The 13,621-nt window shown below is 53.3% G+C and overlaps 5 protein-coding genes across 5 annotated transcripts; 3 read left to right on the top strand and 2 right to left on the bottom strand.

Moving 5' to 3' along the window:
• Positions 1 to 642: 642 nt before the first annotated feature.
• On the bottom strand, positions 643 to 2,430 carry ColSpa_10724 (uncharacterized protein; the record flags this gene model as incomplete). The annotated part of the gene is made up of 3 exons (XM_049276936.1): positions 643 to 1,601; positions 1,663 to 1,975; positions 2,236 to 2,430. 3 exons carry the CDS (start codon positions 2,428 to 2,430, stop codon positions 643 to 645), a joined length of 1,467 nt encoding a protein of 488 aa, XP_049132893.1.
• Positions 2,431 to 5,527: 3,097 nt separating this feature from the next.
• ColSpa_10723 (kinesin-like motor protein 9) lies at positions 5,528 to 6,363 on the top strand (the record flags this gene model as incomplete). Its single annotated transcript, XM_049276935.1, has 3 exons — positions 5,528 to 5,863; positions 5,919 to 6,152; positions 6,319 to 6,363. The coding sequence occupies 3 exons, from the start codon at positions 5,528 to 5,530 to the stop codon at positions 6,361 to 6,363; spliced, it is 615 nt and encodes a 204-aa protein (XP_049132892.1).
• Positions 6,364 to 6,365: 2 nt separating this feature from the next.
• ColSpa_10722 (kinesin-like motor protein 9) lies at positions 6,366 to 8,066 on the top strand (the record flags this gene model as incomplete). The annotated part of the gene is made up of 2 exons (XM_049276934.1): positions 6,366 to 7,013; positions 7,071 to 8,066. 2 exons carry the CDS (start codon positions 6,366 to 6,368, stop codon positions 8,064 to 8,066), a joined length of 1,644 nt encoding a protein of 547 aa, XP_049132891.1.
• Positions 8,067 to 8,633: 567 nt separating this feature from the next.
• Positions 8,634 to 11,202, bottom strand: ColSpa_10721 (ATP-dependent rRNA helicase rrp-3; the record flags this gene model as incomplete). The annotated part of the gene is made up of 6 exons (XM_049276933.1): positions 8,634 to 8,966; positions 9,368 to 9,396; positions 9,459 to 10,021; positions 10,421 to 10,584; positions 10,828 to 10,971; positions 11,032 to 11,202. The coding sequence occupies 6 exons, from the start codon at positions 11,200 to 11,202 to the stop codon at positions 8,634 to 8,636; spliced, it is 1,404 nt and encodes a 467-aa protein (XP_049132890.1).
• A 319-nt stretch (positions 11,203 to 11,521) lies between these two features.
• On the top strand, positions 11,522 to 12,898 carry ColSpa_10720 (brix domain-containing protein C1B9.03c; the record flags this gene model as incomplete). The annotated part of the gene is made up of 2 exons (XM_049276932.1): positions 11,522 to 11,950; positions 12,002 to 12,898. The coding sequence occupies 2 exons, from the start codon at positions 11,522 to 11,524 to the stop codon at positions 12,896 to 12,898; spliced, it is 1,326 nt and encodes a 441-aa protein (XP_049132889.1).
• Positions 12,899 to 13,621: the final 723 nt, after the last annotated feature.

The raw sequence follows: 13,621 nt of genomic DNA, 5'->3' as shown, positions 1-13,621 counted from the left end.
GTCAGAAGCCTAGTATGATAAGACTGTGTGGTGTAAATGACGAGATGATAATCACTTCGGGTTTGTTAGTGGATGACGAATACCTTCTTGTGCATAATCAAGAGTCCCTAATGCAGAAGCAAAACATTGTCATCTGAGTCTCTGCCTGCTGAGGCGAATAACATTGCAACGAAAGTCGAGTTCAGCGATTGCTGACCGGCGTCATGGTCAGTCGGCAGCGGCACGACAAGCATGAATCAGCAGGGAAAACGTTATTGAATATCATGATTTTCAATGATACGAAACTAGGAAACAAGATCGTCAAACACCTCAAGCCATACTGGGACCAGAGGGGAATTCCTTCCACAACTTCCAAGATCCATCGGCCACATGGGGCTGACGCCGTTCGCCGGGCTATCTCCTGACACTGGCCTTGGCCAAGCATCCGTAGCTTTTGTACTTTTGTGCTTTTGTCTACCGTCATTCCCGTCGAGTTGACGGGCCATTGCAAGAATGTGTAACATAGAAAATCAAGGTCAGTCAGAACCAAGTGTATGAGGCCAGGGATGACAAGTGCCCTTTTGCTTCAGGGCCAGCATGCCACGCCATCCTCAACCGTTTTGTGTCGGGCATGTCGGGTAAGCCAGATGCTGCACCACCATGCTAGATGTGCAACAAGTTAACGTCCGAGATGCTGCGATGGCGCTTATGGCCAATGGGTATCTCGCTGGATGCTTTGCGTTTCTGCGACATGGACTCGAGGGGGCTCCGGGCGAGGTCACGCATCTGTTTTTTAGACCGCCGGAGGGGTGTCAGGGGAACCGCCGCCGTCTCGAAGCGGTCCGACTTGAGGCCGCGCAGAGCAGTGTAGTTGTAAGGACTGCTGAGGGCGAGGGAGTCCTGTGTGGCTTTGTCGCTTAGAATGAGTCGCTGGTTGATCTGGTCGCGACGGAAAGCCCCCACGTTGTTGGCGTTGATGTGCGAATGCAGGTCCACATCGCTCGAGGCGGTACGTGGCCGGGCAGGCGTAGAGCCCAGATGGTCGCCGTCCCACTGGTTTTCCTCGTCTTCATCGCCAGAGGAGTGGTTTTCGTCAAATTCAATAAAGTCGCTGATGTTAAGTGACTTCTCCACCTCATCGTCTTCTTCCTCTTCGTCAAAGCCGGCATCCGAGCTCTCGTCGGCAGTGTTGGGTTCCGAGGGGAAAGGGAAGAAGGCCTCGGCAGGCCCCATGGCTTGGGTATTGAGGTAGTCACCAAAGGTGTTGGACGAGAACATAGCGCTCATCATGATCTGGGCAGAGCTGCTGAGCATGGGGGAGTTCTGGTTCTCATCAATGGGAGCCAGGTACTGGAAATTGAACTGCTCAGGGGACAGATCAAGCTGGCGGCGACGGTGGGGAGTAAAGATCATCATCTTGCGGGATATGGGATTAACGACAGCAATGGGCTTTCGCTCAGAGTTGTCGAGGTTGAAGCGACCAACACGTGGCTGTCCGCGTTCGCCCTTGACCGGGAGGTCCGTGTCGGAGTCGTCCCACTGGTCAACGGGCGGCTCGGGACGCTTTATCTTGCGGCGGACGACAGGTTCCGGCTCATCTTCTTCAGTGGTATCACCATCAGCTAGTTGGGCAGTGTTAGCAATCACAGCTTCTTCAGTCCTAGTCACAGAGCGTAAACTCACTCTCATAGCCGTCTAGCTCTTGGGTTTCCTCAAAAGCTGCGACCGGAGTGGGTATCTCAGAGACTTCGCCAGCTGTCATAGGGGTCGCGATGGGCGTATCGTCGTCGCCGAGCTCCTGAATCACAGCCTCAACATCCGATTCGGCGTCAGGAGCGTATCCATAGGCTCCGTGGTAGTCGCCGTGGTAGTCCCAAAAAGAGTTTGAGTTTTCAGACTCGTCATTTTCATCATCATTTTCGATCTCGCGGCGGAAGGCCGGATCGAGGGAGCTCTGATCAACAAAGATGTCAGGGAAGAAGTCGGCGTGGTCATCCTCGGTGTCGGTGGATTCAGAATCACTTGAGGGAACATCAAAGCGAACGTGCCGTTCGACTGACCGGTGATGGTGGTCAGAAGCCGCACTCTCATCAATCTCGGACATGATGCCGTCCCAACTGGCGCTGTCCTCAACATCGGCAGCACCATCTTCGTCGTCGTCTTGCTCCTGATCGTCTTCGTCTTCGTCATCATCGTCCTCTTCTTCTTGAACGATGGGCGGCCGAGGGGGCTCGGGATGCTGGGGGGTAGCAGCACCTCGTGTAGGATATGTTCCTCCTCGGCCGCATCAACATCCTCCTCGTCATCGTCAGAAGAATCGCTAATATCTTCGACTGCGGAGTAGCCTCCATCATCGGACAAATCAAAAGACGAGGAAGATGTGATGGAGTCGCGACGCTTTGCCGCCTTGCGAGAAGCCACAGAGGACTTGTTGCGAACGTTGCGAGACATTGTAGTAATGATGCAGGGGGTGAAACCCAATGCGGTAGTGTTTGGTAGGGGGGGTTCCGTCTAGAGAAACGGCGTGGATGGTTGCCGTATGTGTGCCGAATGTGTTGTGGCAATGTCGTGTGTATACTTCTTGCTTGTTTGCGTCTGGTCGTATAGTATGCGCCCTATGTGTTCTCATGAAGGTGTTCGGGTCGAAGGGAGAGAGGTGGTTGGAGTGGGCGTAATAGGGAGCCGTGGAGGTCGGGAGAGGTGGATGTGAAGATATTTTCTTCGGGCGGATAGGCTTCTCGTAGCCCGGTGAATAGTGGGCTTGGTGGTCGATCCGGGTGAAATCAGATACAGGCTTCCGTCAATGGGCCAGAACCGTCCCGTTGGAGGGCTCCGGACAGTGAAAGCCTGGGTTGGACTTCGTCGAAAACAAGAAGGGATTGAATGTCTCGATGGGCTGCTGGACTGCAGAGGTGCCCAGCGCAGGCACCTCCGCAGTGGGCGTTTACAGCTCAGCGAAAGCGGCGGACATGATTCTCGACGAAGTGTGGTGTTGGGTTCTAGGGGTGTTCCTTTGAAAAGGTGTAGGGCGACTTCGTTGTCTCGTGGAATTGGATTTGGGTTGGTGTTGGTTGAGGTGGGAAAGAGAGGAAAAAGGGAATGGAAGGGACGAGGCACCGGGATTCCGAAAATAATATGGCTCCCCCAGGCGCCGCCCCGTTCTTGCGTCTTGGTGCTCCACACCCAATCGATTTTTTTTTTTTTTGTCCCCTTCCTGCTCGCCCAGACTTTTTTTTCTTCCTTCTCGAAGTCCCCCGTTTGGTGGGGTCTCGAGGTGTGGGAATCTGGCATTGTCTGGTTCGCTTAAAGTGGGTAGCGAGGATAATCTAACCGCATTCGGCGCGCCGTCACCGCCTTTTCGCGGTCTGTTCTCCCCCTGACGCCTGCAACAGATGCCCTGCAGACGCTGAAAACCCGCTGGAGATGCACCGTCATTAGTGGATCGGACTGCTAAACTGTGGAGGAAAGGGCCCTGTGTGGAAAAGCCTGGCACCTGCAAGTCAATTCCCCTCTCTTCCAGGTTCGAATCGGCCTCACCTTACCAAACCACATCTGCCCCTCCTTGCGTTTGTGTCACCTCACTTGGCCCGTCCGTCCAACGTCTGGTTTCTTGACCCAGCCCAGGCCAGCGAGAAATCACCCCTCCATCTGTCGTCACCCGTCAGGCTGGTCCAGATCGAGATGGGGATAGGCTGATCATGCCTCCATTATGGCAGGTTTAATATCTGGCTTTTTCCTCGTGACCCGCTGAGCGTTTCTTGGGCACTGCAGCCTCAAAGTAGTCTTAACGATCCAGAGCATCAACCGCTGGCCATAATAGAAAGGGGAGGTGGTCTTGTTCACCGTACCGTCCCGTCGACACATCATCATCCTTCCATGGACGGCGGCAACGGTGCCAGCTGCACCAGCCAGCGGGAGCAAGAGGCGCAGCGAGTGGGTGGCCGGTGCAGATTCAAATATATTGTGGATCCTCCAGCGTCGAGCTTCCCAGTCTCAATTGTGATATCTCCCACTCACATTGGACTGCACCGACAGTACCTCTCCACCAACGTCCACGTCTCCAGCTTGAGGCCCGGCCCACTGTTTGCCTTGCATACGTAGGATTAGAACATGCGGAATGGGTAGGCGGTCTCCTGATTCGCCTCGACTTCCACGTCCATTTGTTCGAGGGCAGAAGGACTCCAGGAGGCGAGGGGCAATCGAGGGGCCAACTCATCATTCTGCCTCCCTATGCAAACAACCGCTTGGGCACACCGTAGTTTCAGTCATCAAATCTGTCATCTAGATTGGGCACTCTGCTAAGCAGCCGAGTTACTGAAGTTAACTCTAGAAGCAATCATCCCTTAGGCTCACGAAACACACGTTCATCTAGTCACGTAGCTATTGGAATATTTGTCAGATACAGACATTAATAGCCAACAGGAAAAAAAAAAACCGAGAGAAAAAAAAGACAAGCTCCGACGGGCGGACCCATACTCGTGCGGATGCTCGGCGCTGGCCGTCTACTTCTGGAACCCAATCCAACTACATAGTACATTCCCATCCAAAGGGACCATGGCCTCATTCTAAATTTTTAGCCAGTCATGCAGGAGTCATTGGGATCAGCCTTGGGCGGCACTGGCCCCCGTTGTCTGGCCTCTTGTCATTCATGACTCACTGACCCAAAGTGAGGGGTTGTCAAGCCGGGTGATGCCTGCGCTAGGCCTCACCCATTTGACTTTGAGCCTTTGTAAAAACTTTGGCCGAGAGACAGGCTGAGGTACCGGTAGCATCGACATGGAACTCAGGGACAAAAAAGGGGAGAGGGCTAGAGCTGACGGAGTTGTCTGCCCTTGAGGCAAACACCACGGCAGAGGAGGTGTTTGGCCAAACGTACCTTATGCTTTGGGTGTTATCTCACCGTGACTCTACGCCGGCCATGGTGTGGCCTGACTCAAAGTCAAGATGAGAGAGGATGATGCTGCCATACTCAGGAACAAAGGCACTGCTTTGCCTGACCAGTCGGGTCGTATTGTAGTCTCACAGGCGTTGGCTTACCTTGGCTGCCTAGCTTCGAGAAGGATGCTTCGGGTTTGCCCGTGCCCACTGCTCGAGCGAAAAAAAGAAGAAAGGAAAAAAAAGGGGAGGTGAGGTTGGATCGGGAGTCTGCGGTTTGTTCCCCATCGGTCGGAGCTGGCGCCACACCATACTCGATCCCCGCCGGGCACAAGCCCCACTCAGGACTGTGTCTCAGTGGGGAGCACCGTGCAGAACGTGGCGGGGTGAAAAGGTTCCCGCCAGGAGGAGGCACGTCCCGCTGTCCTCCCCTTATCTAATCGATACCTTATCATCACAGCCAAGCCGTCGCTTATCTTATCGTTCGTTGCCTGGCCATCAAAGTAAACAAGGATTGTGTCTCTGGCCATTTCAACATTCGCGCCCCGGACCCAGCTCAGTCAACTTCGACCAAGGGCAGTATCACCAACACGACCGACGTGCCTCGCCCAACAGAAATCGTCGCTAACACCATCAATTCGTTATCTGCGACCCATCCTCACAGCTCTCTATGATGGATTCCTCATCACAAAAGTCCGCGAACCTCTTCCAGGTGTACCTGCGTTTGCGACCGCCCCCAGCTGGCGCAGCTTCTTCCGATCGGTTTTTGGACGTTGAGGAGTGTGATGGAGACTCACATCCCTCCCATATCACCCTCAACCCGCCAAACGATCGCAAACGCTCAACCGAGAAGTTCGCCTTCACCAGAGTCTTCGAGGAAGACGCTACTCAGCTTGACGTCTTTCAGTGCACAGGAGTCGCGTCGCTTGTCGAGGGCGTCTTGGCTCCCCATGGGGGTCACGGCACTGATGCCTTGATAGCTACTTTAGGTGTCACTGGTTCTGGAAAGGTAAATAGGTGTTCATGGCTCCCTTTTGTAGGTAGTATGACTGACTTCCTAACAGTCGCATACCATTCTCGGTTCACGCACAACACGAGGCATGACGCAACTCGCTCTTGACGTTGTCTTCCGATCCATTGGCTCCAACATGTATGATTCCCCGAGTCTTGAAGGCTCTCTTCAAGCCTCCGACGTTTCCGACGCCACCATTATCTCAGCACCATACTTTCTCGAGACTGTGTTTACCGACTTTGGTTCATCCCGTGGAGGAGGATCAAGAGCGGGAACGCCAATACTTGTAGGATACCCCCTTTTTTCTTTCGACCCCCATTTCCCACGTTCCAGACGCCGTGAGAGACAAAGGCAGTCACAGTTGGCGCTCACTCTGGGAGGTGTACGTTTGTTGCCATTAACTCCAGACTGCCCGCGGCGTGAGCAACGCGATGCCTCGACGCCAGTGCTAGGAGAGCCTCTTCGGCATCAAGATCATGCGCAAGGGCACTTCATAACTATGACCACTGCATCCAGAATTAAGAGCGTTGCTAAAACTCCAGCTAAGGGCGAACACTATCCTCCACCGACCCCTCGACGAAATCTCCAGCGACCTTCGGCTCTTCCTTCATCCCCCGATATCAGCGCTGTCAATGTGTCATCTGATCCCGAATCGGATTATGCCGTCGTACTGTCTATGTACGAGGTATATAATGACAAGATCTATGACCTTTTGACTCCACCTATCAAATCCAATGCTACGAAAGAGTATCGGCGACGGCCTCTGCTCTTCAAGCCGACGGAACATTCAGCTGATAGGAAGGTGGTTGCTGGTCTGAAGAAGATTGCGTGCACTAACATGAAGGAAGCTATCATGGTGTTAGAAGCTGGCTTACATGAACGCCAAGTGGCTGGGACTGGCAGCAACAGCGTGTCATCGCGCAGCCATGGTTTCTTTTGTGTCGAGGTAAAGAAACGAGCCAAGACCGGAAGAAATCGCGCCTGGGCGGGCAACACCTTGACTATCGTCGATCTCGCTGGCAGCGAGCGCGCTCGGGATGCAAAGACTCAGGGTGCAACTCTCGCTGAGGCTGGCAAGATCAATGAGAGTCTCATGTATCTGGGGCAATGCCTACAGGCGCAAAGTGGTATGGGCAGTAACAGCAAGGTACGTCGGATTGCAAGAGCTACACTGAATCACGGAAGTCTAACTGTCATCCTCTAGCCCACTGTGATGCCTTTCCGCCAGTGCAAGATGACCGAACTGCTCTTTTCCAATTCCTTTTCCGCGACATCCTCCACAGGTGTTGTGCCTCGCCGGAATGCTCAGCGAGGAGTCATGATCGTGACTGCTGACGCACACGGTGACGTCAATGCGACTTCGCAAATTCTGAGATACAGCGCCCTGGCGAGAGAAGTAACGATTCCTCGCATCCCCAGCATCACCTCGACCCTGCTGGCAGATACACCTTCAACTTCGCATCCGCCATCGGGGATGAGGTCTCCTGATCTTCCCCACCAGCGGCGAGGCTTTTTCGGCCATGGATCATCGGGACATCGCAATTTTTCGCCAGTCTCTGACAATGGAGACAGGGTTCTGATGGAGCATGCTGCGCTGGAGATTGCTCGGATGCAAGAAGAGATTACGAATCTGCACATCGAGCTTGATCACGAACGCGAAGCGAGGGTATCTGCCGAGGCACATCTTCTTAGCATGGAAGATAGACTGCTGGAGCTGGAGCAGACAGTGCGCGAGGATTGCATGGCCGAATTCGACGCTCGCTTCGAGATGGAGCTGGCCCGTTGGAAAGCGACACTGGCCGCCGAGCAGGAGAAGGGAGAAGAGCACTGGGATCGGAAGATGGAGCTCTTCGAGAAGGGCCTTGGTGTCACTTTGGCGGAAGATGACATTGCCGGCGAAGACAAGGAAAACTTGCTGGTCGAGGACCTCGAGGACGAGAACGAGAGACTTCGGCGCGAAAATGAGATTCTGAAACGTGAGCTAGCGGCAAGAAGCCCTTCCAAGCGTAAGCCTCTCCAGGAACGAGACGACTTTGGTGGCCGCAAAGCAGGTGCCGGCGTCAGCAATCTGGGTCGGAAGATGGAACAGCTGCGCGTCAGCAACGAGAGCACAACCAGCACCGGCAATTCGGGAAGCCCAAAGAAGATGCGGAAGTTCGCAACGAAGCGCTGGGAGACGGCTGCTGACGATGAGTTTTGATTAACTGGTTTACACAATACTCTTGTGGAGTTGTTCGCGCCGGTCGGTTGCGCTTGATTTCTCGGTATATACCCATGTTTGACCACGCATCAGTTCTTTGCAAGGGGGTTATGGCGTTCAGGATGAAACGGTTTAGTAGACAACGACTGGAAGACTAGATCACGTACGACACTAATCAAATGCGTTCTCAAATGTTTGGTGTCCGGTCTAAGCCAGACTCTTCTATTCTGGACCTTCATTGCGTCCTTGGCCCCGTCCTCGTCTATTGTTTGTTTTTCATGATTTCTCTTCGTCTTGGGCTTCGGATTGATAGATGCTCTGCCCTGGGCTCTGTTTTCGGTTCCCTCACAGCTGTCAACAGATTCAATTAAGCAGGGGATCCTGAGGCTGTACCAGCCGTTCACTTGACGCTGGCCCTTTAGGCACACCAAACGAAACCATGCTCCCACTCCCAAGTCTACAGCAAAGTCCCGATGACGTTCTAATTTTGAACTCGAGTAAACGAACATCATTAGTTGTACAACGACACAACAATGGCAACACGACCCCAGTTCCTCAAGATGCCAGTTAGCCCTCCTCGGCATCCATGTCGTCGTGGCGCCGCTTTCCACCACCGCCACCCGCACCGCCTCTCTTTCCCTTGAGCGTCGACCCCTTCTTGCCCTTCGCCTCCATGAGATTCTTCATCTCCATTCTGGCATGTCTCTGCGCTTCTTCAACCCGATTTTGGAACACCATGACCTCTTCCTTCTGCGTCGGGTACTCATCCAGCTTTTTGCCCAGAGCAGCCTCAATGCGCAACCATATCTCGAGGTCGTATTGTGTAACAAGACTGAGGGCGATACCGGATTTTCCAGCACGTGCCGTCCGGCCTATGCGATGCACATGCGTCTTTGAATCCTGTGAGCTCGTTAGATGTGGTCGTTCTTGTTCAAGGCCGAGCAAGTGTTTGATGGGGAGGGAGGAGCCAAGGCTGAGTTGTAGGAAGGCTAAGACATCCCATGGGGAGAAGGGCGATGGCGGATTGACAAGGGTAAAAAGCCAACATCCAGTTTTGCTGGAAGTGTGCCAAAGTGCCCTTCGGATTTCCCGCCGAGCGTGAGTTGGCATCGTACATGGAGTGGTTGGGTGACCCGGTCCCAACGCCATTGGCGATTTCCCACCAACGAAGATTCGAAAATCTGAATCGTCCAGTACTGATGTCACCTCGCCAAACGACAGGATATTGCACACAGCCACTGCGGTCTGCAAAGAGCCTGATGGGCCAGACATCTTCCCTTCCCTAATAAGACAGCACGTACCTGAGCCAAATCATGGTTGATTACGACATCTACGAGGGGATGTCGAGTCCTCGAGCAGCCACGTCAGTGGCTACTAGAATTGATCTCTCACCAGCGCGGAACTTGTTGAGGGCACCGAGACGGGCCGTCTGGTTCAGTTGGCCGTGGAGAGGAATGGCACCGAAACCCAGAGTTCGGAGCAAAATGGCCAGTCTTTGCGTTTCAGTGACTGTCCTTGTGAATACAACTAGTTTCTGACCAGTAAACTCATTGGCGAGATAGATAAGATAAGTATCTTTGTGCTGGTGGGGTATGAAGAGGTAGTACTGCAGGAGCGTCGAGACGGTCTGGTACTTGTTGGAGCTGATGCTGACGCGGACAGGATCGCGCAAACTGGCTCTTTGGAGGCTCTCGATCTTGGAGCTCATGGTCGCGGAGAAGAGGAATGTTCTGCGTTCACGAGGGATGAACTTGAGAATCTTGTCGATGCTGGGACCAAAGTCCATGTCCAGCAGCCGGTCAGCCTCGTCCATGACGAGGTATTTCAGAGACCGCAAGGAGAACCCTTTCGTTTTTTCGAGATGATCTACCAGTCTTCCAGGTGTTGCCACGATAACGTGTGGCTTTTTGCCTAGGGCGATGGCTTGAGCAACCTGTGAGTCATGTTCAGTATGTCTTGCCTATAATCAGACTTGACAAACAGGATGGAAACTGTCAAAAAGGAAAAGACCGCAGGTGATTGAGTCGTGCCGGGCTCAGCAGAATACTCAGCGCGAGCACCATCCCTGAGGAGTAAGTTTTCAACTTCCTTGTAAGAGGTAGCCTTATGCTCGCACACCTTGGCAGACACTTGTTGGCCAACAGGGTTGTGATGGTGGCGCTGGCAATAACCATCGAGAGTAGGAGAGGCCGCAAATCATACGTGGTGGCTTGTAGTAACGATAAAGCAGCGCAAGGTAGCAGATCAAAAACAAGAGAAACTTGGAAAAAGACGGAAGAGAAATGGGAAGGTTTACCCTAGGCAGTGTTAGAAAAAACATTTGAGAGGAGATTTGGGGGGTAGGTGAGGCTTACATATCCAGACCACCCACAATCACTGCTGTTCTGAGCGAGATCAAGCTGCCAAGGGCCTCAAATTGCTGACCGATCTGAGCCGCCAGTTCTCTCGTGGGTGCCAGTACCAATCCGAAAAATGCTTGGGGCTTTTCCAAGAGAGCCTGGATCACCGGCAGCGCGAACTAGACATCCCATACGTTAGCTTCTTTGCCAGAATGTACTGATGTCTCCATAGAGTCCCCCAAGCTTGAGTTAGCCGACACCCTTCGCCAAGGCGATGAAGGTGCAAAGAAAGTATCGTGGTGGGGCAAGGTAATGGGAACCTCGATCGATCGTTTCCTTCGCGAGACTCTCAGACTGGTCGAGAACACTTGGATAGACCCTCAAGCCTTGGAATGCAAAAGAGAGATGTAGTATGTACTAACCGCCGCCGTCTTTCCTGAACCAGTTTCGGCCAGGCCGATGATGTCGCGATTCGCCAGGGCATGTGGGATCGATTGAGCCTGAATGGGGGTGGGTTTCGTGTATCCGAGATTGGCGCATGCGTCGCAAAGCGAGTCAACGACTCCCTAAGGTGAGGTTAGACAGATTCACCAAGGACGGAAGACAAGGTTGTAAGAGTGACCTACGAGATCCTTGAAGCTCTTTGTGACCTCCTCCGAGGCGTTGGCAGTAATACCGCCCTCAACGTCGGGCTCGGAAGCAGCTGATGAAGCTGGAGACGACTCCCTCTCGGTAACGCGAGACTCCTTGACAGCGGAGTTCTTGTGCGACACCTTTTGTCGCTTTGAAGAAGGCATTTTCGTCAAGAGATGCTTGTGTTGCGGTTCGGCGCAAAAAAAAGTGAAGCTGAGAACTGCCAGTGCAAAAAGTTAGCAGGTGGGCGCGATGACATCCCGCGCCTGGGGGAAAGTTTTTAGTGGAGAATTGCTCTTATCAGCACGTGCCTGCTGTTTTTGGGTCTTATCGCCGCCGCCCCGCCAAAAAATTTCCTGCACAGAGAGACAGTCTCGTCTCGCCCAGGCCCAGATCTTCCCAGCTGCGGATTCTGGAACCTCGACAACCTATTCGACGTCAAGATTTTCCACCCAACTCAATCGACCCCGAAACCCGCCCAAAATGGCGCGTAAAAGAGTCAAGAAGAGGACGCATGTCGGCGCCAACAATCCGGCTACCGTTGCCGAAAACCATGGCTCCAAGGACCCCAAGAGTATGGTCATCCGCATTGGCGCTGGTGAGGTCGGCTCCAGCGTCAGTCAACTCGCCGCCGATTTCCGAAAGGTCATGGAACCAGGAACTGCGGCACGCTTGAAGGAGCGCAGAGCAAACCGATTGAAGGACTACGTCGTCATGACCGGACCCCTTGGCGTTACCCACCTTATGCTCTTCTCCCGCTCCGAAAGTGGCAACACCAACCTGCGCGTTGCCCTCACGCCTCGTGGTCCGACATTGAACTTCCGAGTTGAGAAGTACTCCCTCTGCAAGGATGTTCAGAAGGCCCAGAGACGCCCGAAGGGCAGCGGCAAGGAGCAGCTTGCGCCTCCTCTGGTACGAGCCCCCAGTCTGTGGTTATGTCGAGCATTTACTAACTTGCTGTAGCTGGTTATGAACAACTTCCACACGCCTGATGCCAACGCCACTTCTAAGGTGCCCAAGCATCTGGAATCTCTAGTGACCTCGGTGTGGTCCAGCGTCTTTCCTCCTTTGAACCCGAATGCGACCCCCCTCAGCAAGATCAAGCGAACGTTACTGCTCAACCGCGAGAAGGACCCGGAAAACGAAGGATCTTTCATCATCAACCTCAGACACTACGCCATCACCACACGCTCTACAGGCATTTCGAGACCGTTACGGAGACTTGAAAAGGCTGAGAAGCTGTTGGCCTCCAAGACAAACGGAAAGGGCGGCGTACCGAACCTGGGAAAGCTCGAGGACATTGCCGATTTCCTTCAAGGAGGGGAGAACGGTGATGGATATCTTACGGACGCTACGAGCGGCAGTGAGATCGATAGCGATGCTGAGGTTGAGGTCAAGGAGCAGAAGGCTCAGAAGATTAAGAAGAGCGCTGCACCCGTCGACGACGAAGCCGCAGAGGAAGACGACGCTGTCGAGAAGCGTGCCGTCAAGCTGGTCGAATTGGGACCGCGCATGCGTTTGCGTTTGACCAAGGTCGAAGAAGGCTTGTGCTCTGGCAAGGTCATGTGGCACGAGTATGTCCACAAAACCAAGGAGGAAGTCAAGGAATTGGAAAAGCGCTGGGAGAAGAGGCAGCAAGAGAAGGAGGCCCGCAAGAAACAACAGAGGGAGAACGTTGAGAAGAAGCGGAAAGCCAAAGCCGAGAAGGGCGATGCTGCGGACGACGACAGTGATGTTGACATGGACTATGACGAGTTTGACAGCGAGGGCCTGGAGGGTGATGCTGAATACAAGGTCAATGAGGGTATGGAGGACACTGGGGAATGGGAGGATGAGGAAGACGAGATTGCCAACGGCTGAAGGAGCCGGTGAAGATAGCCTGCGGGCACCTTTCGTAGATAATACCCCAGAAATGGCATATTCTCAATTGTCACTTGAGCCAACTGGCAGCGTTAAATCCGATCATTAATAAGGCCTTGCCATTTCTACATAGCCCATGAATCGATTTCGTAGAATTCCGGACGCCACACCCGTTGAACATGGATTGCAACACCGAGTTGTTCGGTGACGATCCAAGCCGGTATGAAAGTTCTAGGATACCATCTTGAGGCCTCTCAGCATACGTGAGTTCCCGTAGAGGTGTCTAGCATACCTCCCGCACCAAGTGTGGCCATGCGTTTCCGTTTTTCTTTGTTCTCGAAACACTTGATCAACCCCGTGTTCCAGAAACAAGAAACACCAAAAGAAGATATTGATTGTGTTGAGGTCGTTGTCAAGCATCAGGCGAACATTACGGTCGACGCGAAACTTTGGTCCTCGAGATAGTGGGTAGCAGCACAGCTGCTAACCCTTCTGCCAAAACAGTAACAGCAGTGCCATCGTAGTGGACGAAAAGACAGACAGGCTGCCTGATTGAGGTTTGCTAATTCCGATGGCAGCGTACTTCGCTGTGTTGGCTATGAGACTCATCCTCTTGAATTACCTCCGACAGATCAAACAACATCAGGATATGATACTTCTGCCTGTGTGCTTCAATATGACTGACACAATTGAAGACACTGTCGACTGGTTGATCAAAGAGGA

Source organism: Colletotrichum spaethianum (assembly GCF_022836535.1).
Source record: "Colletotrichum spaethianum MAFF 239500 DNA, contig38, whole genome shotgun sequence".
NCBI classification, from domain to species: domain Eukaryota; kingdom Fungi; phylum Ascomycota; class Sordariomycetes; order Glomerellales; family Glomerellaceae; genus Colletotrichum; species Colletotrichum spaethianum.
This window is presented reverse-complemented; position numbering and strand designations above follow the sequence as displayed.